The sequence below is a fragment of the Taeniopygia guttata genome, chromosome 3 (genome assembly GCF_048771995.1).
Source record: "Taeniopygia guttata chromosome 3, bTaeGut7.mat, whole genome shotgun sequence".
Lineage (NCBI taxonomy): Eukaryota > Metazoa > Chordata > Aves > Passeriformes > Estrildidae > Taeniopygia > Taeniopygia guttata.
The window spans coordinates 72638648-72665528 of record NC_133027.1 but is presented as its reverse complement, the minus strand read 5'-3'; the positions used below and the strand labels follow the sequence as shown (position 1 = coordinate 72665528).

Sequence of the window (26881 nt, the reverse complement as noted above, 5' to 3'; positions counted from 1 at the left end):
GAAAACATTTGGTGGTATGCTATCTATTCAAAAGGTCAGGATTGATAGTTGGCAGTAAATACCTTTGAAATGAACAAACTTCTGCTAATCCTTTTAAATTGCACAATATGCATCTTACAGGATCAGATTAAATAATAGTTTTTCTAAGGATTACTTGACATGCTTTCATAGCAAACAAAAATGCAGTAAACTAAGAGGTGGTGTATTAACAAACAGCAGGACAATCAAAAATGGGGTCTGACCAAGTGCAGTTTAATTGCTGGCTGAAAATGTTGTTCAGTGGATTAATTCCCAGTATCCATAGATGAGAGGCAAACCCCAGCACCCTCCCTCAGCTGGTCTTTGTAAGAAAGCTGACGCTGGAAGGACAGACTTAATCTGTCTTGACTGATTGGTCTCCTAAGTGTTTTTTTTTCCTGAGTTACTGTATTAGAGGGTGAAGTTCGAAGATCGGTTGTGTTCTGAAAGTGTGTTAATGTGCCTGTTGACTATCGTTCATGAAAAGAACGTCTCGTTTTCAGCTTCGATTTCAGTTAATATATGTGATGCTCTGATAAAACTGGCTAAGAAGCTGTCCTTGGAAGTAGGCAGCAGCACATAATATGTAATATGATCTTTTCTTTTGATTTATTGTTGTGTTACTCTTCCAGATGATAAAATGCATTTGAGTAGTAGATTTTGATAATCCCAAAAGTATTTCGGGATTATCTCATGAAACCTGAAATGTTCTGACTTAGTTTAAGAAGAAGTAATACACCTAACCCTAATACTTTATTTATTGTATTTTTTAATTTCATAATTCTTTAACTTGTGAACTGAAAGTCAGTGTCTAGTAAAAAATTGGTCAGAAAACTCCAAGGAGCTCTATAACAACTCCCAGCTACAGTTCTTCTACTGTTTTGTGTTTTTTTACTTTGTTTTTGACAACCACTAGATTAAGTACAATGTTTTTTTCTAAATCTCTACCTGAACAGTCTGTTGCTTCACACTTTTAATTTGGTATCTGTGATTCCCTGAGTTACACTGTAGGCCTATGACTTTGAAAAGAAGAGCTGCCTTGTGATTTGATATTTCTTTTAAAGACATTAGAGCAGATTCTTTTCTAAATTATAGTCTGCATTTGAAGTATTTCATAGTAGCTTTTAACTCTTGGCATCTGAAATAGTCTTCACAGGCCCTTTTGTGTTTTACAACTGTAAGTTTTGTTTGCATTTCAGCAGCAGATCCTGAATTATCAGGAGCAAGAACGAGTTGAAAATTTTGATTAGGAAAATAAATGTATGTAACATACTCTGCACAAATTAAGGTTTGCTGCAGAATGTTTTTGTGACTCAATTCCAGGATTATCAGTGTGCATCCATGTGTATTCGCTACTTTCTTGTCTTTGTCACCCATAATCTTGATGTGTAAAACAACTTGTTTAAGTTAAAGCTGCGGTCTGATTTAATATTATCATCATCATCATCATAATTTTGCCTGTTCTCTTAATTACTTTTTCACTTCAAGTCTCTGGCAATAATGGTTGTTACCAGTGAAGGTTCTGTGCGCTACTGGCCCAATCTTGCACATGAAGGATCCTATACAGACACTTTCACAGACTTTGGAGGCTCTCTGTGCAGTTTCCTCACAGCTGTAAAGGTAAAACAGTATGATTTATATTAAAATACTGGTTTTGTTCCTAATCTAAAGATAGGAAAGCGTGCTCAATTTTATTAGTCTTAAATCTGCAATAAATATGGCAAAGGTAACGCTATATTTTGTCATTAGATTCCAAGGATTATGTGAGAGTTTAGTTCTGTTGTTTAACTCTAATTGAGTTTCATGGATAAAAATGTCACATAAAGCTAAGAAAATGAGTCTCTGCCAGTGCCAAGTAGCCGTGAGAAGTTTGTCATTTTCTAAGGATGCCTTGTGTCTTGTTCAGTGTTTACCTGTATGAGCTGTTATAAAGAATTTTAGCTGACAGTAGAGTTTTCTAGAATGTGATTTGTATTTTTTTTTAATGTAGTTGCTTTTTTAAATGTAGCTGCTTTCTCTTTTTGTTAGGGGGGAAGTTTTATTTTATCATCTTCCAGAGGTCAACTAGTCCGGTTGATACCTGATAGTTCTGGCAAGATTCATCAACATGCCCTGCCACAGGGGCAGGGCATGTTTTCTGGAATTGGTAGAAAGGTTTCTTCTTTTCTGGGTATATTGTCTCCTGGAAATGATGCTGTGGTAAGCTTGAGAAACATTCATCCTCTTTAATTTCTCTTTGTAATTTCTAGCCTGCGTTTAAGAAAGGAAAAAGAAAAGATTGTGTAAGGATGTGTGATGACAAAAACCACGACTCGCTCAGCTCATTTATGTTACTTATATTTCTTTGAAATTTGAAACAACAACAGAAACCAAATACATTTGTATGTTTTGTGAAGGCAAATGCTGGCTTACTCTTTAGCTCTGAATAAAAGGCCACTTTGAAATAGTAGTCTTTCCTGGGGAATATGCCATGGTTGCATATCCTGCCCCTTTCTAGTGATAACCTCATTACTAATTGAAGAAACCAGCCTGTAATTCTTCTTTTCTGACTTAACACTGCCAAGGGTTGATGATTGGCTTGAGTTTTGTTAATGAACTCCACAGAAGTTGGCAGGAAGTACAAGAAATGTATGTAGTGTAGATGTTCTTTTATCTATAAAATAAGACTCCTCTTAGAAGTCATCATAATGCTCATATTGAGTGCAATTTTTGTAGATTGCCCAAAGGAGGGACTCTTTTTGTGGATGGAGGCTGGTTTAGATTATTCTATCCAAATAATCAGGCTTTCCTTTAACTTTTTATCCTTTTCATTTTTCAAATGCAGATTTCTAGTGTTCTTTGGGATAGAGAGAGATCAAGCTTTTACATGCTAACAAGTTCAAATCTAAACAAATGGGAGATTGATGATTCGTCAGAACGTTACATTCTCAGCTGGGATATCAACAGGATCCTGAAAGAACATATTACAGATGCAATTTGGGTAAGAGCCAGCTCAACTGGAAAGGGTTAGTGTGTTTGTTTTAATTGATAGCCTGTTTAAATACAGTTACACAACAGATGTATTTCTTTTTTTTTAGGGATCTGAAAGTAACTATGAAGATATTAAAGGAGGAGTAAATATACAATACATGGATTTGCAACAGAATCGGTAAGGAAGTGCACTTGATCTGATAAGGCTTTCATTAATGAGATAAATCTGTTCTGTTTCCCTGCAAAAATTTCATGTAAGTAATTGCAGTTTAATTTTTCTGGAGTGAAACTGTTGATTAAATAAGCACCTTATATTAGATAATTAGGTTATCCTATATTTCATGCTATCATATTTTTAGCATTACAACTCCTTTACCTGATATATAAGTTCCCTTTACTTTTTTTAGTGTAATTTTTTCAGGATTATGTATTTGTTTTGTCTTGATTTTAGAAAGACAAAAAATAAGCAACTGTAACTTGTTCCAGCAGGTGCAGAGAATTTAGTATCTCTTGCATTTGATTTAATGACATGAAATTACAACTGCCTTGGTTCAGTTTTGTACTGCAATATGAATACTGTTAAAAAAATAACTTGGAAGAACAAATAGCATAGTTTTTCTTTCTAAAAGAATACAAGATACAAGATTGAACAATATCTAGTTGAGATTGTCATTAGAACACCGTTTTTTTTTTTTTTTTGCATGATAATTTTTGAACAAGTAAAATATGTGATAATCATCTCTCAGTGGTGTGATATCTCTTGTTGAATAGTGATGGACTGGTCATACTTGCTGCAGCATGGCATCCTGGAGATCGTCCATGTCTTGTCTACTACACTCTGATAACAGTAGAAGATAAAGGCTGTCAGATGTCTGATGATGTTGTTGTGGAGGTCACACAGTATAATCCATCTTTTCAGGTATGCTAATGAAGGTTCTGATACTGACTTAAGACTTAAGTTCAGTGACAGGTTTTTGTCTAAAGGAAAATCAGTTTCCGTTGGAAGTATGTATTTGTAATACTCTGAGGAAAATGTGTACCAGCATCTCTTAATGTTTAATACTAGCTGTATGTAAAGTTTATGCTTTGCATTTTAAGATAAAACCCTCAAAAATAAGTGTAATGTGATTTATTTCAATTTTTGTGCTGTCTTTGAAAAGTTTTACAGAGTGATTTTATCGTATGCTCTTGTAATCCATTTAGAACAGATATCAAACTCTGAGACTCTTGTTATGGGACAAGGAATTACGACATCTGTTTTTGGTCCTTGCTAGGCAGCTGGGAGGGGAGGGCACATTAGTTGTGTTTGGAGTACATTGTCTGTGCTGTGTCTTCTGGAATCATAAACCTGGGGATTAGATTGCTTTGGTAAACTTCTTCCACTCTTCCCTCTCTCCCCGCTGCCTGTAATGGCATCTTAAAGCTCAGAGGTGGAAGAAGAATGTGAAAACTGTTGAATAATTGATTTGTTTATTTATGTCTCCATGTGAACTTAGCAAGAATATAATGCATATGGAAGGGGGAATAAAAAACAGGATCTAAAATTTTAGGACAAATTCAAAGTGATTTTATTTGGTTTTTTAGGTTGTAAGTTACATCCATACCTCATTGTTAAAAATTCAAACAAGTTCAGGCTTCATGGATTAGCGTTTAAGATTTTAAATGTCTAAGGAATTGATTACATATGTGATATTGTTTGTATTCAACCCTTTCAGTCAGAAGATGAAGTGTTGTGCTGCCTGGTAGTCCCAGATTACTTCAGCCATGCTGCTTACCTTTACAAGGAAGATGAAGTGTTTGCTTGTTCCACTGGAACTGGCAGAATTTCCTTACCACAGGAAAAAATCATATTTGGCATACAAGGTAACTTGCTGTGGAGGGAAGTCACATTTTGTTGGTACCTCTTAATTCAATATTTTTACAGTATTTAGCTATCTCAGAGAGCAGTGTCATACTTGTGCTCCTTTATTAAATGTTTTGAGTTGGGAATGTCTCATGGCTTTATGGAGAAGTGCTGATGTGACACCCACTATTGTTACTCTACAGTGTTTCAAATGAAAATGAAGCAGATTCATGTTCTTGGTATATGAAAGGATGGGGGGGTTTTGCTTGTGGGGCCTTTTCCTTGCTTTTTCTCTTTCCTAACATTCATTGTGGATTGATTTTTTTTTTCTTTGAAGTTAACTCGGTGCCAGATGTCTCTAAGTGTGTGATCCATGACCTTCAGAGGTGTTCTCAAGTACAACAGGAACATTGATCCTTATGTAGAATTTAAATTAACTGAATCTGGAATTTTTTTTCTTTGTTTCTTCTCTTTTCTTCCTTTTTTTTTTTTTTTTAAACACTTGAAGTGTCTGGAAGTCTACATCTAGAGTAGCAAATAGTTCCACAGTTTTTCTAAGTCAGGCGCAGTTATCAATTACTCTTGGTTGATTAATGATAAAAGTCAATAATTGTCTATGAAGTCTTATGTTTTGGCCATAAAATAAAGTGGTAATTATGTGCTTGGTTTTTTCCCCCTCTCCTTATTTTAGGAGATAGTATTTTAGGAGCAGGTTCCTGTAATAGCCTTCCCATCTTCTTTGCCAAAAAAAGTGGACTTCTCACTATCTTGTCCAGGGAAAATATTTCTGTGCTTCCTGAAGACCTTGAAGATGCCCTGTCCTCTTCTATTGCTGGACCAAGAAGTGAGGTAATGGTTATTTGCTTGCCTGGTTGAAAACAGAGTACAAACAAAATGGTCTTTTATGTCATTTTTGAATTTGCACTGTGGAAATCCTGACTTGTTTGGGTTTTAAACCTTTTTTTTTTTTAATAGCGACTCAAACACTCGTTATGATGGCAGTTTTCAAAACAAAAATTTTTACATCTCCCAGTTTGAGTAGCCTTTTTTCTTTTCATTTGTTTCACAGCTGAGGTTTCCATGAAATTTGCATTTTTTCTTTGTAGGTGTGTTGCTGTCCATAACTAGGCCTAATAGAACACAATAATCAATTGTTACTATTAACTGGTATTTTAGTGGAAGGTCTTTGTGGGCTGATGAAACTGTTTTTCTTAACAAACTAGTTTCTAGTTAGGTTCTGGAGTTAAACTGTTTTTGTGGATGATAGTACTTAGGAATACCTTTTAAATCCTGTCAAAAATTGTGGGTTTGAATCTTCAAATAATTATCATTAAAAATCTGATGGGCAGAATAAGTTGGTGTAAGTTCCTTTGCAGATGGTATTAATTTTGGTCAAACCTCTATGTGACTTTCATTATAACATATCTTGGAGGTTCATGTTTGACATAATAAACACAACTGCTTCCAAGTGGTGATTTTATTTTAAATCTGTGGCATGGCTACTTAAAAAATCTGTTTTCATTTCATAATGAAGATTATTATTTATCTTTCAGCTGAAGTTTTTATTTTGTGTTTTCAGAGTCCTGCATTTGATGCAACTGGTAGGCTAGAAGTTATAGCTCAAGAAGATAAAACCAAATTATTGAAAGCTGCTTTTCTACAGTACTGCAGGTAGAAATTGCACTTCATTTTTTGAGACTTTGTTTCCTGTTTTTGAAGGCACTCTGGTATTTGAGTAAGAAATTGTCTTGGTTAGGATATTCCTGTGCTATTTTAGTTGTAGCTTTTTTTAATGACACACATCTTTATTAGGAAAGCATTAAATGCGCCTTGGGCTAGTGAAGAAGGGTTATGTGCTAGAAAGGAGCAGACTTCTGTAATCTCAATCACTTGTCGTTTGCTCTGTGTAAATTCTATGGGTAAGTTTGTGCCAGTGAAACAACTTTCAACTTTGCATTTTGACTTTTTTACTCTTTAGTAAGTGGTGTTTTGTTGAAAAAACTTTTTCCTCCTCATTTCTATTTGCCTAGCTGTTTTCAGTAATACTTTTGAATATACTGGCTATGAAGATTAACTGGTATGGCAGAATTAGGGCAGGATGATTTTTTCTTTCAGATTGGCTGATATGGAAGAATTAGTGGAACAAAATACCCTGTTTGTCAGACTATCCTTATTAAAACAGTTGGAGTGTAGGGAGGCATGTGGTGCTTTTGAAAGGTTTGATGTTGAGATGAGTGATGTAAAAAAAGGAGGAAAAGGAAAAAGAAGAAGATAAACAGATCTGTAGGCTTTGATTAATTATATGTAGAGGGGATTGTTGTCAGTATTTTTGTGTTTAAAAAACAAGGCAAACAACCCACACACCTTCTTAGGACTAATCTTAAAGTGTCTTAAGACTTGGAAAGAAAAGGTCCAAGATAACAAGTGCTTTTGCCATAGAACTTCATGTGAGGTAAAGGTAATGATGGGTCTGAGGCACAGAGAATAAAGGATACCAATACAAGATCTGTAAATAGGCACAAAATTTAGACAAATTCTGCATGTGTTCAGAAGTCTCATGAGAGCATGGTTAACAAATGTGATGTCATTGAGGACATGTACAAGGGGGTTGGAAACAGAAGGAAGTGGGAGGTAGTAAGGAAAACAGTGTGAAACAGTATGAAATTTGTAAGTTATTACAATAAAAATCTGGGTTATATTTATGAAACTAGAAGAAAACAATAATTTTATGTATATAGTAGATATTCTGATTTTTTTCCCAGAAATAAATTGTCTGGTAAAATGAATGGAGCAGTATTCCACAGAACAGATGTAGCAGTGGCCTGTCCAGATGGCCAGTGATTTGATGCAGACCAAATAATGGAAGGTTGTGCAGCCACTGGAAGTGTAAAGTGTACCAGCTGTACAGTGAGCTCTGGCTGCTTTATAGAACTAGTGATCTTTAGAGGGGATAGAAAGTTCTGTGGAAAGATCAAATTGACCCTTTTTGAGGGCAGTTCATGATTTGAAGGAGCTAATAAAGTCCTATGTAATTTCTTTAGAAACGCATCCTGCTGGGTAGTAAAGATTGGACTTTCTTTTTTAATAGAAGATCCAGTATATTCCAGTTTTTCAAAAGTATCCTTTGTTTAGCTTACCTTTGTGCAATTTCTGGATGCACTGCTGGGTTATTTGTGTTTTGGTTTTTGTTTTTTTTTTTTAATTTGTAGACATCTTGGTCATGTAAGTGTTTAAACAGAAAGCTTCATGAAAAATGTAAATATTTCTAGTGTTGGACTGACAATATCCTTCTCAGTCAGAATACTATAATTTTTTAGTCACAAAATCAAATCCCTGGGTTTTGTGTATATTGTACAATTCTTACATAGAAGTACACCTTCATACCTTGGAGGTCTGTGTTTGGTTGCTTCTTGCTCTTTTACTTGCTGATATGAATAAGAGAGGATTCTTTGAAATTATAGGAAATAAAAATAATGCATTATATTTGCTGAAGCATTTTCGTGAGAGCTTTTACAAGTTTCCTCTCTATTGCCATTAATGGGAGTGACTGAGAAAATGAGAAAATTTTAAAGCAAGCAATAGAAATTTAGTGACTTAACTACTAGATACATCCAGGCTTAGTTCTGTGTGATGAGTCTTTTCTCTTAAATAATAATAATAATAGAGGCAATAAAGCGTGCCTTGACTCCTGGCTTGTGCATTTTTGATTTATAAGTTGTGCAGCCTACTTGCTTTTTAGGAATTGAAGTAGCTTTTATCTACAGTTAGTTTAGAGAGAGTTCCAAAAATGCTTGATGTATATAATCTAAAGAACTTCACAAAAAGTGTATCAGAAAATCCTGTTAACTGTGGGGGGTTTCTGTGATCCTGTCGGTTGATTTTATTTAGCCTACTTTATTTCATTTATTTCAGGAAAGATATAGTCAATGCACAAAGCATGGTAATCGAACTCTTTCCAAGTAATGCAGATCTGGAGTCTGATGCTGAACTGGATAGAGGAGTGACTCAGATCAGTGTGGATTTAATAGATGATTACCCTGCCTCTGATCCAAGATGGGCTGAATCTGTACCAGAAGGTAAATATAACATGTTGGTTTTTGAGCTTTTTCATTTGTTGTTTTGTTTGTTTGGTTGGTTGTTTTGTTGTTGTTTGGGGGTTTTGTTTGTTGTTGTTGTTTTTTCTGAAGTAGTATCTGTAATGTTCTAGATAACATTATACTTTAAGCTTTGCAAAGAAGGCATACATTTCTCGCTCAGTCAATATGCCCTCTATCACCACTAGATACATTTCCAAAAAGACTTAAAGATGCATCTTTTGATATTACCACATAAGCTTGCAGTCTGCTATGATTAGTTCTTGACTTCATGCAGTAAACACAAACAGCAAGGAAAACATATTTCTGAGAAGGATACTTTGTGTAAGGATCAGGTGGTTTTACTCTAGTATTTCCATGATTCCTTGTGTAGTTTTGAATCATTTTCCAAAAAATAGATGTGTTACGAGAAAGAGCTTATTTGTTCATTCTTAGCCTTTTTGTCAGTGTGACTGCACAGGTTCTGGTCACCTTGGATCATGGGTAGAGTGAGCTCGAATTCCTCTGGGGCTTTGGTATTTATATCTGCCTGAAAGAGGATTAGAGAAACTGGTTTATGAGTATTTGTTGTACATAAAGGATTAAAGCAGATAAGTTTTCAGCAAGAAACTTCTTTGTTCATTGGTGTCTCTTACAAGTTTTAATTTGAAAGTGGCCTCAAACCTCTAGGCAGTAGTTGCCAGTTACAGAGTAGAGGCTCAATTTGAAAGTTCATGTAAATAGTTACAGATGGATGATGTTTCCTGTTTTTTGTGTGGGGCAGCCAGTTGGAGATTGTCAAGCATCACATCTTCGCTATTTTCTGAACCAACTTTATTTTTAATTTGGCAGCCTGTCTGTGTTTATTCCTGACTAAAGCCAGAAATGAAAATTGATAGCTTCTTGGAAATCATCTTGCTAAGTTTGCTCAGTGATAGTTCTTCCAAGTTTTTATCTTGATGTTATAAGCACACTTAATTTATACAAAAAATCTTGATGCAGAGTCAGATCTGAATGTTTGTTAACGCTGTAACTAGCTTCTAGTAGCTGTCGTCTAGGGCATAATAAATTTAGCAATAGCTAGTCCATCACAAGGATAAAAAATATGAGTCTGAATCCTACTAAAACTAGAATATGCTCGTGAGCTGCTATTTTAGCAGCATAATTAATTGAATATTTCAGAATAGTACTGATCTAAAGATACTTTATTTCTTCCAAAAGCTTTTATTCAGCCATGATAGAGTTGAAAAAGACAGATTAAAAATAGCATGGTAAGCAGTATATAAATGTGTGTGCATATACTGTAAAAAGTACCAGTGCAGTACTGCTACAAAAATTGACAGATCAGTTTACCTCAGAGGCACAAAACACCCAGAAATTCAGATATCAAGTGCTCTGACCTAAGATTTTTCTTTTTTTAGAAGCAGCTGGTTTCAGCAACACATCTCTCATTCTTCTTCATCAGCTAGAGGATAAGACAAAAGCACATTCGTTCTTCATTGAGTTTCTTCATCAGGTGAGTCCTACTGTTCTTTTGGTATCAGCACACACAGTTTATTACTTTGTCTTGATTCCTCTAGAACACTTAGAATACTGTTTAAAGTGCATGGGGTGTTTTGTTTTGTTTTGTTTTTTTTCATAAAAGGTTGGTGTGTTTGAGCGTTTGGGCAGTGTTCCAGTGCGAGGGATGCCGATGGCCACTCGACTGTTGCTCTGTGAGCACGCAGAGAAACTGGCAGCAGCTATTGTTCTCAAGAATCACCACTCCAGGCTGCCTGAGCTGGTGAATGCTGCTATACTAATTGCATTAAACAAAAGAGAATGTGGTGTTCCACCGAGCCTTACCCCTGCTGATGTATTCTTCAGGGAGGTAAGAAACCTGTGGTTCCTGAATTACTGTGTAGCCCTGAATGTAGTTAATGTTACAGTGCTTTGAAATGTGCTTGAAACTTCTCCCTGTAAAACTGTAAAAATCAATTCAGCTTTACACAACTACCCTTTAAATGAATAGGGATAATGTGGTAGTATTTTCCTCACTTTGCTGTGTATACTTTTTTGTGTCTGCAGCTAAAATGCAATTTCTGACATATTTTATGTAGCAGAAGTAAAGTAAGTAAATTTCCCACTGCCCAACATGGATAAGCAATGAAAAATACAGTGGAAGTTCTCTGACACATAAGAAGATGCATGCTAAATTATAATTTTTGAAGGATGAACTGAAGAGTATGAAGCTTTCCAGATAGACGAGCTGCTTTTATGAACTGTCCGGGATGGAATTATATTAATTCAGTCACTTATAATTTTTGTCCTCTCTAGCATTAGTCAAACTAAGTTAGTTCTCATTTTATGCTGCGTTCCAGTCAAGTGCTCCATCTTTATTTCTTTCTTCCTTCTTGAGAAGAACTATGCACAAAACATTTATTTTTAGGAAGTTTTTTACTGCAGAGAACAATAGTTGCTAAGGGAGAAAAATAAATATAAAAGAAAACAGAAATAATGGTCTGCTATTTTAAAGCAGATATGTTATCCAGTGTACTTTATGTAACAAAGATTCTGCTGCTAAATATTCCAGAAGATGATGGAGGAATATGCTTAATGGAAGTGTATGGAGCTGTCTTCAGAAATGAGGATTTTTTTCTTTTCCTTTCAGATTTAAGTCCAGAAAGAAGGTATTTTTTGTAGTTTTAAGTATTGTATGAACCATAAGCTGGTTATCTCATTATGCATTAGGGTAGTTAATACCTTTTAATATTTTTGGCTATGTGGTTTATACTAATGTACTTATTTCTCTATACAGCTCTTGGCTTTCAGGTATCAGCTGATAGTGGACATGTTTGTGTTCAGTGTAACTTTTCTTTCTGTCTTCAAGGTATCCCAGATAGATTCCATCTTTGAATGCTTATTAGAAGAGGAGGAGCAAATCCTGAAAGATATGCCTATTGAATCAATTGAGTGGGCCCAGATAGTTGTCAATGTGAACAACATCATTAAGGTACAGAACTGCCTTAACCAAGATGTTTGTGGGAGGGGAAGATAAACATTGAAGAGCACTGAACAAGTTGAGTGTAGCATATCCGAGTTACAGACATGAAGAAAAATGAATGTGCTTTTCACATGTCCAAATACAGCAGGAAGGAAAAGACAGCCTTGGGAAGAATTAGGGGCATTCCTTTTCCTCCTGAGCCACTGTTAAAGATAATTTGAGAAGCTGCAGTTTTGTTGGAAGTTGTGAAGTCATGAATATGAAGCAAAGAGTGTGAAGAGCTTGTGTTTGAGCACTGAGGTTTCTTGCTCAGTCAGTATGTCCCCTTCTGTCCATCTGAGAAAGTGGTGTATTGAAAGTGGATATTGAAAGAACATTTCAGAATTACAAAAGACATCATCTTTTGTGGTCTGTGTATACTGAGGTAGACTTTGAAATACTGACATCCTTACCTTTCAACAGGATATGCTACAAGCTGCCTGTCAGTATCGTCAGTCTAGAGCCACTTTATATAAAACAGGAGAACTTCCAGAAAGAGAACCTGAATATATTCCATGGACAGGTGAGAAAATACTATTACAAGTTCCTAAGTTTCAGAACACATTAATTTCAGTCTGCGTTTTAAACTTTTGTTAGAAGCTGCTAGAGGGTTGTCAGTGAGAGTAAGTGAAAATGAAGTTTTCACTTGGGAAATGGAGTGGGATGATCAGTGAACTCTTAGTTTGTCCAGTACTGATGATGCTTTTTTAAAACTTGCATTGCAGATTTGGCTATAAAATCAGAAGTTTGGGAAATAAAATTTTAGAATTTTTATAACATTTTAGAATTTTATAAAAATTTTTAATGCATTGGTTCTGGTTGGCAGATCTGTGGGGTACATAACATTAAAATAAATCATAAAATATGATCCATAGCTGTTTTAAAAGGACTTATTCTCTACTTGCATAAATGTTGTTTTGATGGTTTAGTAGTGTGAAAAAATATCAGAACAAACCTCCTCAGAAGCAAGCACTTTCCAATTGATGCTTAAGCTTCCTTGTAGCCTCTACATATAAAACCCATTTGTTTAGTGCTTCCAAGACAGAAGTCTTGCAATCCATATTCCTCCTCACAAAAGCAGGGCCCATGCAAACTCTTTTGATCTTGTGTCCTGATGATTATATCAAAATATTTAAATCAGGTTAACAGAAGTTGCCTTTTCCTCGTGTATTCCCTTACTTTGCTTAGAAATAGTGGAAGTAATTATCTTCTTCTGGAAAAAGAGCTGATGTTGGTAGTTGCAGCATAAATCTGCATAGTTCAGGCTTTTAGTTTACCACATCCTGGCCCTGTTTAATATGTAAAAGTAGATGGGAGTAGTTGTTTATTGCGGGGTGGGAATGATGACGGTATTACTTTGATTTTCAGAATAAAAACATTTATTGGCTTTTTTCCCTTGTATTTTTTTTATGATACACAGTAATGGGTTTTTTTTGTGCTTTGCTGTAGATTGCTGTGGTGATTGGATTATTGCTTTAATGTTGCCTGTGTTTTTTCCCAAGCCTCCAGTGGCCTCCGTGCAGCAATAGTGCGTCAGCACGGTACTATCCTGAAGGTGGTGTACCCCCAGGTGGACAGCAACCTCCGCAGCGTGGTGGCCGAGCAGCTGGTGGCACTCCTAGATTGCTTCCTGGATGGCTACGTTGCTCAGCTGAAGTCTGTGGATCGTCTGGCTGATCAGGAGCGGTACAGCAGCGTGGAAATGGAATACGTCCAGAAAAGATCCGAGCTCTTGTCCCCTCTGCGTGAGTGCTCTCTGTGTTCTGTAATGCAAAGATTAAGTGGTCAGTTCGATGAGGAAATGATACCAATTCGGAGTAAATGGCATCTGTGTATGAATTCTACTTGCTTTACACTGTTCTGCTTTCAGAGTACAAATGGCTGGTCTATGATTTAATGAGATAATTACAAAATAAATGCAGATTACAAATTAGTATCCAGGACTGCGCTCCATGTGTGTACCTCATATTAGATACCTGGGTGCTTGAATTTTTGTCTTCTGCTAACATGTTGCATTTATCTGGCAGGTTTTTATTTTGCACTGCCTGGCTGAATAAATGGATTCTGAATGTTTATATTGTTGCAAGTTGAGATAAACCTATATGCCTGAAGGCTTGTTCGGTGTTTATCAGTGAATAGTTACTTTTTGAAGCCAAATTATTTAATTATTGTACCCATTGTTTAAGGTGTTAGATGTGGTCAAGTCCTGAATGGGTAAGCCATAGAAAAGCTGCCTTTTAAAATGGAAATAAGTTGGTGTAAATGCATTTTAGTAATTTTGAAATGTTTAATTTTTTTGATTGAAGTAAATTATATAAATAGAACGATCTAATGATAATTTTTGAACATTCTTAGAAAAAGCTGCATAAAATTATCATTGCCCACATTCATGGGCTCTGTTAGCTTATAAATACATTTTATAACATTATGTTCAATCTAAGGTTCATATTTCCTTACAAACAGGACTAAGTCTTCTGCTGACTCTTACATATTTAACTGAACAAAAAGAAATATTACAAGTAGTTTCTCTTCAATGCAAGCCCAATTATCCTTATTTGTCCTGCTCTTTGTCAAAAGCCTATGGCTGCTGCTTTTTTACATTGTGTATTTAAGTGGCTGTTATTGTAGATGTTAAGTCATGGGTAGAATTTCCTCCCTCAGTGCAGAAAGCAGATAATGCTAACTTCCAGAGGAAATAGTAGACATGATGCCATTTAGTATTCCCTTTTTCCCTCTTGTGCTGTGGGACAGAGGTGGTAGGTCTGTGTGCATATGTGTGTACAGGAGATTTATGCAGGCAGGGAATGTTCCTTTGGGAATGTGTATCTCCTTGATGGCAACATATGAAATTGTTTTCATTTTTCTGGTTTCAGACAAAGGTGAGCTTGTTTGATGAAAACTTCTTTTTCTTGGTTACTTAGTTTCCCTGGGACAGTACCAGTTGGCAGCTGCTTTAGCAGAGAAGTACTGTGACTTTGATATCCTGGTGCAAATGTGCGAGCAGACAGACAACCAGACCAGATTACAACGCTACATGACTCAGTTTGCAGATCAGGCAAGTCTCTTCTATTTCCTTTAGGTAGCATTTTATAATAAGTTTGCACCTGAAATGTTAAATGTTGCAAAATTTATTATTTCTTTGGGGGTTTCTTTCCCTATTTATTTTAATGCTTTTGTAATTATGTATACATACAGGGGTAATGTGGAGAATATTGAAGTCAATATTCACTGTAAAATATTAAATGGAGTATATTACAGTGGACAGGCAAAACTAGCCAGCAGAAATAAAGGTACTACCTGTACCTTTTCATGGGATCTTTTTGTGTCCCAGACATGTTTTCTCACTCTTACAATTTTTCAGCATGTTGGGATTTCTTCACTCAGGTGCTGTTGTCATTACACTGTTGTTTTATTAAACTAACGTAATATAAAATGGAGGATAATTTCCAAAAGAGATTAAATTGTTAAATGTATAAATAGAAAAGTAATTAATGAGTAAATATAAAAGTAGTTAGGAAGAGTAGGAAGGTAGGGCTGTTGCTTTGGGGTTTTTTGCAGTGTCCTGCTACATATTTGTTGGATCGTTTTTCCACCATCTGTTAAAATCTAGTGTAAAAATTAAGTGTGCTGAAATACTAGAAAGATTAAGGAAAAGGTGGTAGAGATTACTTGAAAAGTGTTGGACTGGAACAAAAAGGTGTTAATTTGAGAATTGGTGAGATTAATTTTTTTAGCTTTCCACAACTCTTGGGGAAAGAGAGTACATAGAGTTTGTTTAAATAACAAAAACCAGAAGTATCAGTAATAAACAGAAATTATAGCAAACTTTTTAAATAGTGCATCTTAAATACTCAGCCTGACTGTCAAAGGGGATAAATTACCTTTTTTTTTCCTCTTCATATGCTTTATTTTAAAGAGGAAGTGTAAAACTTCTGGAAAATAAGTTACTGTAGCAAATGTAGAGCTGAATAGATATGGATAATGGATAGATAATGGATAATGGATAGACTATCAGACTGATGGCCTCTTCAGACTTCATCTTTAAATTGTTAATGCAGTTAAAATTTAGCATTACTCTAATATTGTCCAGAAAAGACTAAATTAAATCTCAAACAGAAATCCTGATTAGTTTTTTCATGTCAAGTTCTTGAGGATAAAATAGGGCGGTTTTTCTTTTAGAAAAAGAGAGGCGTTTTTAAACAATGCCTGAGAGAAGGATGGTTACAGTATAATTTGTAGGTAGGAAGGAATGTTTCAAAAACAGTGACAGCTGAAGTAGACTTGTCTATGAAAGGAAACAGTAAATATGGAGTTTCGAAGGGGGCAAAGAAACAAGTCTGAAAATGAGACAAGAATTGTGATTGATGCCATTCCTGTTCTTGTGTATTAATGCGAAGAATTTAGTTTTGGCACTTCCACCACTTTAATTGAAGGAGTATGTGTTTATCAGCATCTGTTGGAGAGAGCTCATGAGTGCTTTAAACACTTTCTATCAGGACTCTTACGGGGATTTTTACCAACACTGTTTTGTGTCATGTGTGTATGTGTCTGGTTTTATCAAGAAGGTTCTTACTATTTTCTTACCAATTGTATTTTATAAAGTGCTTAGAAGGCAAACCAGATATGAAATGTAGCTTTTAAAATTCATTCATATTTCTGTTATGTTCAGAACTTTTCAGATTTCCTATTTCGCTGGTATCTGGAAAAAGGAAAGCGAGGAAAGCTGTTATCTCAGCCTATTGCTCAGCATGGACAGCTGGCCAGTTTCTTGCAAGCACATGAACATCTGAGCTGGTTACATGACATCAATAGCCAGGATTTGCAGAAGGTAGGGTTTCTTAAATACAGCCAAATGGAAATACCACATGTTTAAACAGATCAAGTAGGCAGTTTACTGAGTTATGACTCTTCCCCATCAAAAGACAGCTTATCCAGGTGAGTTATGGGAAAGATGGCAGATAACTAATTAGGTACTTTCTGATTACCAAAAGCCTCCCTTCAGGCACCATCTGGTATCTCATGTAAGCCACTGCACCATCTAATGGAAATTAGGACTGCTTTTCATCCCTGGCTGGTGGCTAGTACTTTTTCCTGAGGAAGTTTGGTTTGGCTACGTGATCATAACTTTGATGGAATTGGGGATTTATAATGAATTTCAATAGCATTGTAATATTATCCAGCCAGGGAAAAACTGAAACTTCTCTTTTAAGACTACTATCTTAAAGCTAAGGAATTTGGAATTATCATGAAAGTAAAAAAGCTGTTGGTAACTTTAATCACTTACATTCATAGTTTAAAGTATTTTTAATAGCAAATGTGCATGTGGATAGATTAATGTGACATTGTTTTTAGACATGATCATTTGTTGCCTTCTGGACTTTCAAGTTATATCCCCTCTTCTTGCTGGTCAGTCTTTCCATCATTCTGCTAGACTTAAAAACGCATTTCATTTAACAGTTAAAACTATTTCAAATCAAAAATGGCTTCTTTCAGTCCACATGCACATTTGATTAGCATGAAAACCATGGAAACATTTATCCTAATGCAAATTCTAGGTTCGTAATGCCGTATCCCTCTTAAACAAACAAAAAAGTCCCACCCACCAACCCCAACCAAAACAAATAAAAACCACTCTGAGAATATTGTAATATTCCACTTGTGTCAATTGAGGTTTTCCATGTCATGGCAAAGCACTTTGAAGAGGGTATAAGGATTCTAAAATACACCGTTAATTCTGTGTAAATAGTTTATTTCTGAGTAAGTACTCAGAAACTCTTCCTTTGTGTGATAAACAAATTCTTGCCTCTGTATTTAGTTATTGCAGAAGTTGTACACAGTTCTGGTTTTTCAAATTCCTAAATTAACAGGTAAAACACTGCATCCAAAAGTATTCTGTCAAAACACATTTGCCTAGCTTTTATTGCAAAATATTGAATTAGATCCTAAAGATACAATTTGTGAAGTTGCAATTTATCCTTTGAGAATGTGGTAGTATTTTTATTAATTATTAAAAGATTTTAAAAATAGTTTGTTGAAAGAGAGAGCATCTTCTTGAAGAGTGTAATGCAGAGTTTCACTGTGCAAATTGTACAACTTTTAAAATTAAGGATTATAGTATTACAAACAATAAATAACTGAGATTTCTGTTCAGATAAAATTCTTGTCTGTTAACCTTCTGATCCTAATTTACAAAACTGATTTCTAACATCTCAATTAATTTTAGGCTCACAGAACATTGCAGACTTTAGCAAATATGGAGACACGATATTTTGCAAAGAAGAAAACGCTTCTTGGCTTGAGCAAATTAGCTGCACTGGCATCGGACTTCTCGGAAGACATACTACAAGAGAAAATAGAAGGTAAGAAATAAAAACAGGGCAAAGTGAAGAAAATACTTACTAAATTACTGAATTAGAACCTCATTAATTTTGGAGATTGTTGATTTTTATGTTGAGGGTGCTGACTTAGTGTTTTAGGTTAAATGGGCTGATTATTTTTCTCATTTTAGGAAGCATAAGGAAGACAGCATGAGGCACTAACCTCAGCGTTCACTTTCACCTGTGAGTTAGGACTATGAGCATGGCAAATCTGTACCTTTCCACTTTTTCTACTAACATATAATATTGGCAAAAATAACAAGCTGGACCTGTACTTTGAGAAGTGGCTGAAAGTTGTCAACCATTCACACTGAACATATTTTAATGAATCTGCATTTTATATTTCAGACATAATGTAAAAATTTATTAATTTCTTAGAGCCCATTTATAGCATGGCTTTCACTTTTGCATTCTTCTCAAGTCCTGAGGCTCTTAGGATATACAGGGAAATCCTGTAACTGTGTTGTAGTGCAGTAATGGAGTTGCAAATATATACAGCTGTGATCAAGAAGTGCTTTCTCAGGGTTTTGCTCTCTGTATCTAGGAAGGTTACCATAACAGTGTTTCATTGTACTCTATCTGAAATTATGTGAACAGGAGAAGTACAAATATCTATCCTGCTTCATTACCAAATGCAATGGTACCGCTGCTCTGCTGTTCCTATCCCCTTGGAAAATACTGTTTGTGCAGCACATGTGCTGTGGGCCACCAGGGGGAAGCTTTGGAATATGACTCAGGGTTGCTGCTCAAGCTTACTTCTGTTTATCTGCGTATTTATCCATCTATGTAATGAATAGTTCTTAAATCCTGTTGAAAAAGCCTGGTAATAATTAGGTTAACTAAGTTGGCTTTAGAAGTTATTTTTAGCTCATAATAATAATGTATTATCTGCCTTTTAAGTTGTATAGCATTGCATGAAATCTTGAAGTTTAAATCTGGTTTTTTATCACAGTGAAAATGCCTATGCTGATGTGAAGAATTTCACCTTTAAATAGGAAAATTTAAAAATGACAAATGAGATAATCAAAGTTTTATTTCTATGGACTAGAGGACTCTCAAAATTTGTTCTGGACTGCATTCTGCCACACATTTCTGTGTGGCATATGATGTAGTTATTAAAACTTATGCTTTTTGTTTATCACTATCCTATTGATAAAGAAAGACTAATTATTTCTGCCACATTTTGCTTATTCCTCTAAACAGATAAAATGCTCCACAGAATTATTTTCCCTATTCCAACATGCAGTGGAAGTTGGTAGGAAGGGCAGGGTTGATATTATTCCATTTTGAACATCTCAGACTAGCAAGTTTCTCATCCTGAAGCAGCTCATACTGGCAAATATAAAACAGTCAAAAATGTAACAGTTCATGAGATGGAACATGTCCATGGCACAGCTCCCTCAAGTTGCAACCAACTCATTTTCCTGTGCAGTGCAACAGCTTCCATCCAATCCCCTGTACTAATTTTGAAGCTTTGGGGCAAATATAGAGTTATGCATTTTCATTACACAGGGAGCATGAGTGGAAAGTAAGAACTAGTTCCCTGGGAAAGCAGAATTGAAGTGGAAGTATTTATGTGCTTTGGGAACACGGATGAGAGTCCAAAGAGAATGCTTCATAACAAACGATTGTAGGCTTGAATAATATTGTGGCTTGACAGTTGTTGTGCCACAAAACTTATTTTTACATTTTAATAACATGAAACATTCATTTCCTTAAATGACTACAAGAAATATCAGAGCAGGAGCGCTTTTTGTTACATCAGGAGACACTTCCCGAACAACTCCTGGCAGAGAAACAGTTGAACCTCAATGATATGCCAGTGCTGTCTGCATCTCAGCTCATTGAAGTAAGTGTCCCATGTTTTCTTCATTACACAGGTAAACTTCCAGTATGTTTTCTGCCCCTTTGTGATAAAATAAATGAGAAAGTCACAGCTGCCTTTATCCCTTATATAACTTGCTGAGCACCTAAAGATCTAATGTATGAATTAATTTAACTTCACTTACTTTCTACCAGCAAACATCAGAATGATGGGTTTAGTCCTAGTTTTTTCTATTGAATGTGTGCTTTGGAGTGCTGCTACAAGAAAAAGCAAATCAAATGAGTCCCAGAAGTTGATTTACTGTTCTAAACCAGTTTTTGGATGTGAGACAGTTTTTATATTTCTTTACATTCTTGGTAGGGCAGAACTTGGAAGGCAGGATGAACAAACAATTCTACCTTAGTGGAGAATGATGTTGCAAGATAGAAAAAGGAAGTACTAGAAGCAGGAAGAGGCTCTTGGTCACCTGTTGCAAAGAGGCAGCGGAAGTCTTTCTACTTTCGCTTTCTTTTACAAAAATCTGGCCCGTAATGAACCAAAAATTTGAACAGTTCCAGTACTGGGATAAGTAATAGTGCTGACTTCTTTTTCACACTCCTTTCTGGGATCAGCCAGGAATCAGTAGCCTTACTGATTCTGCCTTGTTTGCCACGTTTTTTACCATCCAGTGATGCACACAAAAAATACTCCATGAATAACAGCAATACATTGTAAAAGAAGTCACTTGTGTCTGGGTGTCAGTTTTTTGTATTTTTTTGTAATCCTGTGGAAAATCAAAAGCTAGCATGTAAGCAAGCATCCTTGTTTACATTCTCATCATTTTCTTAGAACTGTGCTAATAGGAGATTGTGAAGTCCTTACCTGTGTCTTTAAGTAAGGCTGTCTGTGGGATTAGGGAAGGGTAGGAAGTGTCAGTCAGGATTTGGCAAGTGCTGGCACCACAAGAGTTTTCCTTCTGAATTCTCTCTTATTGTCAAACTAGTGTTAAAACTTGCTGCTTGCAATGCAGAAATGGAACTCAGAACATTTGAATTAAAAGAGTTAATATTAATTTTTTTTTAAGTACTAATTTATAATTGGGTGATAGGAAATACTGAGGGAAGCTTGTTGCTTTTAAGGAGTGAAAGGCAGCACATGTGCTGAAGTACTGCTTTGAGCTTAATTACTGAAATAATTCAGAGAGCTTATTTGTGGAGCTGAGCTCTGGCCACAGTAGTCCAGGAATGTTACAGCCTTAAATGGCACTTAAATTTGAAACCCGGCAGCCTTGTATCCAGTATCATTTGTCCACAGACCATTGTCACATAGGTGGAATGCTGTTCTAAAACCTTAAGTATATTCCTTACTATAAAAATACTAGTGGTTGAATCAAGACATATTTTCATGAGAAGGTCATGTAAGTAGAAAATATGTGGTGGTCTTCCTACAGTGGGTTGTCCCTGATACCAGTTACGTTAGTTTGTAAGCTAAAAATAATTCTCTATGTTAATCTCTGATTTCATAGTTGTTCATATGTGATGAGAACAGAAGAGCCAATGAATATGACTTCAAGAAAGCACTTGATCTGCTGGAGTATATTGATGAGGTAGGAAAACTTTTTGAAGGATTTCTAACCTAGAGACTTTTTTATTATTATTTATTAACTACAGATGGTACATCTGTAGTTAATTAACATATTAGCTTAGTGTGTAGTAATTAAAGCAATGCCTGATGTGTTTTTTCAGTTTGTTTTTAAGTCACTGGAGACAAAATGCCAATTGTGGTTTAGATAATTTAAGAAAAATTACAATCTTCATCTTCACTTCCCATTTATAGTCTACAGTTTCATTTTGGAGCCCTGTTTCCCTACCGGCTATCTCCAAGCAGGACAAAGATGAACTGTTTTTAGTAGTTTAGTTCTTGCATCTTCCCTCTTGACAGTTTCACTGATTGTCACGAGGTAATGTGGGATAGTCACCATTTTCTAACATGTAAATAACTTTGAACCACAAATTTGCCATCTGCTTTTTTTCCAGTTGTTTTTTTATTTCCTCTCAATAAAATAAATGTTACTCTAAACCCATACAATTTCAATTTTTTTTTCCCCACAGATATTAAAATTCCTACCAACTTGTATAGAACCATTCAGCACAAATTGGAGGTGGTGGTTTCTGTGCAATGAAGAAACTGCCCTTTTCAAATCAAATGTATATCTTTGAAAACATTTACTAATGTGTTTATATAACATATATCTTAATGTGGGCACTAGTGCATGTTAGTTAGCTTGGCCATACTGAAAAAAGAGCTTTGACTCCACTCATCATTTAGCACATGGTAAAATAAAATTTGCCTAGAGTACCATGTTTTACAAATTGGTTTTTTTTGTGCCCTTTTACAAGCTGTGTTAGTTGGTTGTCAGCAGTCAAGTAGTTCTGTAGAAAGTCTGAATCCATGATTTCAAATGGAAACAAACAGTGTTTGGTGTTTCAACAATCCAATCAGATCATCTTTTAGAACAGCATATGTTAAAAATTGTGTTCGGTGATTGAAGAATCTAATTCATCAGTGCAATCTGCGTAGCAGCGTGCTTATTTCTTTGCAAAAAACCCTAGAATTTTAATATGCCTGTATTTTCTCCTTATATGAATTGAAGGAAGAAGAAGTGGATGTAAATGATCTTAAACTTAAAATTCTCTGTAAGGCTCTCCAAAGAGATGGGTAAGTATAAATATAAGTTCCTGAGACACAACTTTTCCAGAATTATATTTTAGTGTACTATTCTCTAACTCACAAAAAATATTTAATTTCACAGGATAAAGTTTGATAATGTGTTTGATCAGAACATGTATTCTTATTTGTAAAGTGAAACCACAGCAAAAGAAATCTGCAGTACTTTGTTGTTTTATCTCACTGGCAACCTTCTGTGCAGTCCTGGCACCTAATGCAGAAATGAACCCATGCAGCTTTTGTTCCTGAATCTCTTCCTGAAGTAAAAGAACTGACCAATGCTGAACTTTTTAAAGTTGGGGTTTTTTTTAAGCATCTCAAGTAGAAGCTTTTTAATAAGATAACATAGTCAGAGGTCACTCCTGCAAGCTTTTATTTACTTGGGTTTTGCCATTGAACCACACTGGCAATTTCATGACCTTTTTGAATTAAAACTACATTTTTGGTTGTAAAAGATCAAAGCCTAACCAGTGCTTAGAAGAGCCACTCCTGTGGATGTTCAAAACCAAATGCAGGCAGAATCCAGTTGGTCACAGGGATCTTCTCATCAAACAGTGGTGCTGTTCTTTCCCAGGTTAAGTAACACAAATGGCATTTCCTCCCTTTCCTTTCCAACTCTCAGAAGTCTTCTGACTTTCCTAACTCCCACCTGTGTTCCAAGAGGAACCTAAGGAAGAAAAGATGAGGAGAAAATACACTCCAAATGCACTGTGCCATTTGTGATTAAAATGGAAATAAGGAGCATTTGGATTCACACTTATGCATAGGATAGATTCCAAATGGCAGTGGTGCCAAGGAAATAATTCTTAATTGCATGGATACGTTATGTCCATATATAACAGAAATCATAAGCAGAGAGAGGTTCACAATATTCCAAGTGTTTTCCGTAATTTTAAAGACAGAAGAATTCAGAGCTCCTTCATGGCACCAGTCCAGTTATTGGTTTATGATCTATCTACCCTGGACAAGCATGGGGTTTTGAATGTGGTATTTTAACACTTCAAACATGTACAATGCTGACAAGATTTTGGCCACTCTGACAGCTAACCAGAGGCAATTTGAGATGCAGAATTTACACTGAATAGTGTGTAGAAAACTTGATGTCCCAGCTGAGTTTCCAGTCCAGCAAGACTTGCAAAAGCTTACAGAGAGGTGATGTTAACTTTCACCTGTGTGCAAAAGTGAACATTCAAAATGTGACAGTTCCTATTTTTAAGGATGGCCTGGTTTTTCTAACCTGAGGGCTACAGATGGTGATAAGGTTCTTGGGTGATAAGTTTCTTGGGTAGGATGGAGAGCTTTGCTGAGTGGACTCCTGATGCCCTGCTTGTGTTCTCACTATCCTCCTCTGTTCCCAAGGGGAGAGAATCCCCCTTTCCTCCCTCCTTTCCTCACATTCTTCCCAGAGGAATTAAAGATGTAATCCTAGACATTTAGGAGCTGAAGATTCATCCAGGGTAAAACCAGTGAAGTACAGAGGATTTGTTAATAATAGCTTCTGGATCCAGGTTCAGATCTGTTACAAGCACATCCCACAGGCCTGTGGTAGTTTAGGGAGTGATATGAGAACCAGTTTTGTTGACAGCTTAGCACATGGAACAGGAAATTTTAACAACTGAAAGGTTAGAATCACAGCAAAACAAGTTGGGTTGGTGTTGACTTTAAACTGGTTCATGTAAAGCTCTGCAAGGATGAAAAATTGTCATTTAAAACAATCTTTTGTATCATAGATTCATGAGTATTCATGAGTCTTTCTGTTTAATCACAGAGCAGATAAGCTGTTTTGTGACTGTGTGTGCTGTTATAGGCCTTGCAATCTTTTCCCCATTTCTTTTCTCAGTGTTTGATATTTGTTTTCTTTTTATTTTTTTTTTCACATTAGGGAATTGCTTCTCTTGCTTTATTCTACCAAAAAAAAAATCTACACTTTCATCACCTCAGTTGTAAAATATAATTACTGAGAATAGGTAGTTCTTATCTCAATGGATAATACTTTTATTTTATCAAAGAAATAATGTTGTTTGGTTAGGACTTTAATGGTTTAGAGGTGGGAAACATTTCTATTCTCCTCCTAACTAGACTACATTATAGTAGTGCAGTTTCATTACAGCTAGAAAAAAAACCCTCTTGTTTTGAGCTACAACCAAGCACATAATGCTTCCATATGGACCGGTATTAATCACCTTTGATAATTTATCTGATTTTCCTGTGTTTTTTTTTTTTTTTTTTGGTAGTGTTCCTATTATTTTGTCTTTGTAATTCTTTCCCAAAATTATTCTTTGACTTGCAGATGGTCCTGTTCAGATGGTAGTGCTGATCCAATTGAAGCATCTAAAGATAGTATATTTGTGAAAATACTACAAAAGCTGTTGAAAGAAGGTAAAGTGTACTTAAATAAATTGAATGTCTTGAAACTGTTATTTCAAAAGCTGCTAAAGATCAATATGTAAAAAGTAGCATTATTAAATTCTCAGAGTAATAGCAAATTCATTCCACTAGGCAGTTAAAATCATTCGGAGCTAATTCTATCTCTGTAAACTGTTCAGGGGGATAAGAGATGAGCAGATTTCTTGGTTATAATCTTAGTATCTTTAAGTTATGTGCTCAATAGAGCACTCATCAGATTTAGCTATTGCTTACTGCACAGTAAAGTAGGTCTTCTGGAGGTAAATATGTCTTTTCTGTAAGATACAGGATAGTAATTAATTGACTGTCGCTTGGTAAAAATCTATTTTAGCCAAATTTTTTTTTGCTTTTGTTTTTTCTCTGCAAAAGCCAAAACAAAAAAAAATACACCTCCCATACTCCACTTAAAGCTGACTATAGGAAGTTATGGTCATGGAATTTACATCTGGAGGAGGGAGGGAGAGAAGGGAAGCAAAGTCTGTTTTCAGTATGAGAGACTTCTGAGAGAAGTCAAAGCCTGTTTTAAATATTACTGCATAGGAACTTTTGCAGAACACATAAGGCTTCATGTGAAAAAGACAAAACTTAAGTACTTCAGAAAAGTTTAAGTTTTGTGTGTTCAATACTGTCAATTCCCTTGCATTTTTAAGACTTGCACACCCTACACTGGAACTGTTGCATCTGACACATAGGAATTGTATGACCGAGCCTTCTTTTCTCTTGCCTTTCTTTTATTATCTATTTTTATTTTGGTGAAGTGTTACATAAAGACTTGGATTTTAGATTTAATCATTACATTACTGAACACTGGACAAAAAAAAATTAAATCTGTTTTACAAGCTACTTAAGCTTTATTGTATTTCTTGACATGTCTAATAGAATCAGAGTTTCCCAATTCCAAAACAGTAATTTATCTCTGAGGCAGGCATGGGTGTTTACTTAAAAATTATATTAGCTGCTAATGCAAAATACTTTAATTGTAATAAATGGTTTTGTTTTGTAGGAGTTCAGTTAAGTGAGTATTTACCAGAGGTGAAGGACTTGCTTCAAGCAAACGAACTCGGCAACTTGAAATGCAGCCCTTACTTCGAATATGTGTTAAAAGCAAACTATGAACTCTATGTTCAGGGACAAGAATGATTCTCACTGGGATTTTAAAATATTTTTTTCTAAAGAACTCCTGAATTCATATTTACTTTTTTATATTCTGTTTGGTTTTTTGCTAAAGCTTTGTGATAAAGTCTGTATGAGTAACATACTTGGTCTTAAATGTATAGATACTGATGCTTTAGTCAGGGGATGCAGAGTTGTGTTTTCAGGTGAAATAAAAATAAAGTTTTCGTTTTCGGTGTCTTTCATAAACTTGCTGTTTTGTTCTGTATTTTATTAGAACGTGTCCTGTCTGAGACTCAAGGATACATACATAAACACGCAGGGTGAAACTCAGGAACCCACTGCAGGAGGTGGGAAACTTGAGTTGTCACCACTGGGGCTGTGATTTCAGTTCAGAGAAAATGCTGAACACATTAGTGTTGGGTGACTGCATACATTACTTAAGGAACTACAGGTTATTCTCTCAGATAATGCCGCTCTTCCTTTGTACAACACTTTTTGCTATAGAAACTAGGTAATTTCAGTATT

The 26881-nt window shown here is 35.5% G+C and overlaps 1 protein-coding gene across 1 annotated transcript in view; it reads left to right on the top strand.

Moving 5' to 3' along the window:
- Positions 1 to 26602, top strand: part of NUP133 (nucleoporin 133) — a 30222-nt gene extending 3620 nt beyond the window's left edge. Inside the window, exons 5-26 of the mRNA XM_004176357.6 lie at positions 1507 to 1638; positions 2047 to 2217; positions 2843 to 2998; positions 3096 to 3166; positions 3760 to 3907; positions 4704 to 4851; positions 5523 to 5680; positions 6411 to 6502; positions 8744 to 8907; positions 10326 to 10420; positions 10550 to 10774; positions 11774 to 11896; positions 12350 to 12449; positions 13429 to 13671; positions 14848 to 14981; positions 16596 to 16754; positions 18150 to 18285; positions 20034 to 20152; positions 21633 to 21713; positions 22761 to 22825; positions 25125 to 25213; positions 26244 to 26602. Coding sequence (XP_004176405.5) covers positions 1507 to 1638; positions 2047 to 2217; positions 2843 to 2998; positions 3096 to 3166; positions 3760 to 3907; positions 4704 to 4851; positions 5523 to 5680; positions 6411 to 6502; positions 8744 to 8907; positions 10326 to 10420; positions 10550 to 10774; positions 11774 to 11896; positions 12350 to 12449; positions 13429 to 13671; positions 14848 to 14981; positions 16596 to 16754; positions 18150 to 18285; positions 20034 to 20152; positions 21633 to 21713; positions 22761 to 22825; positions 25125 to 25213; positions 26244 to 26380 — 2946 coding nt within the window. The 3' untranslated portion in view covers positions 26381 to 26602. The remainder of the gene's footprint in view (positions 1 to 1506; positions 1639 to 2046; positions 2218 to 2842; positions 2999 to 3095; positions 3167 to 3759; positions 3908 to 4703; positions 4852 to 5522; positions 5681 to 6410; positions 6503 to 8743; positions 8908 to 10325; positions 10421 to 10549; positions 10775 to 11773; positions 11897 to 12349; positions 12450 to 13428; positions 13672 to 14847; positions 14982 to 16595; positions 16755 to 18149; positions 18286 to 20033; positions 20153 to 21632; positions 21714 to 22760; positions 22826 to 25124; positions 25214 to 26243) is intronic.
- Positions 26603 to 26881: the final 279 nt, after the last annotated feature.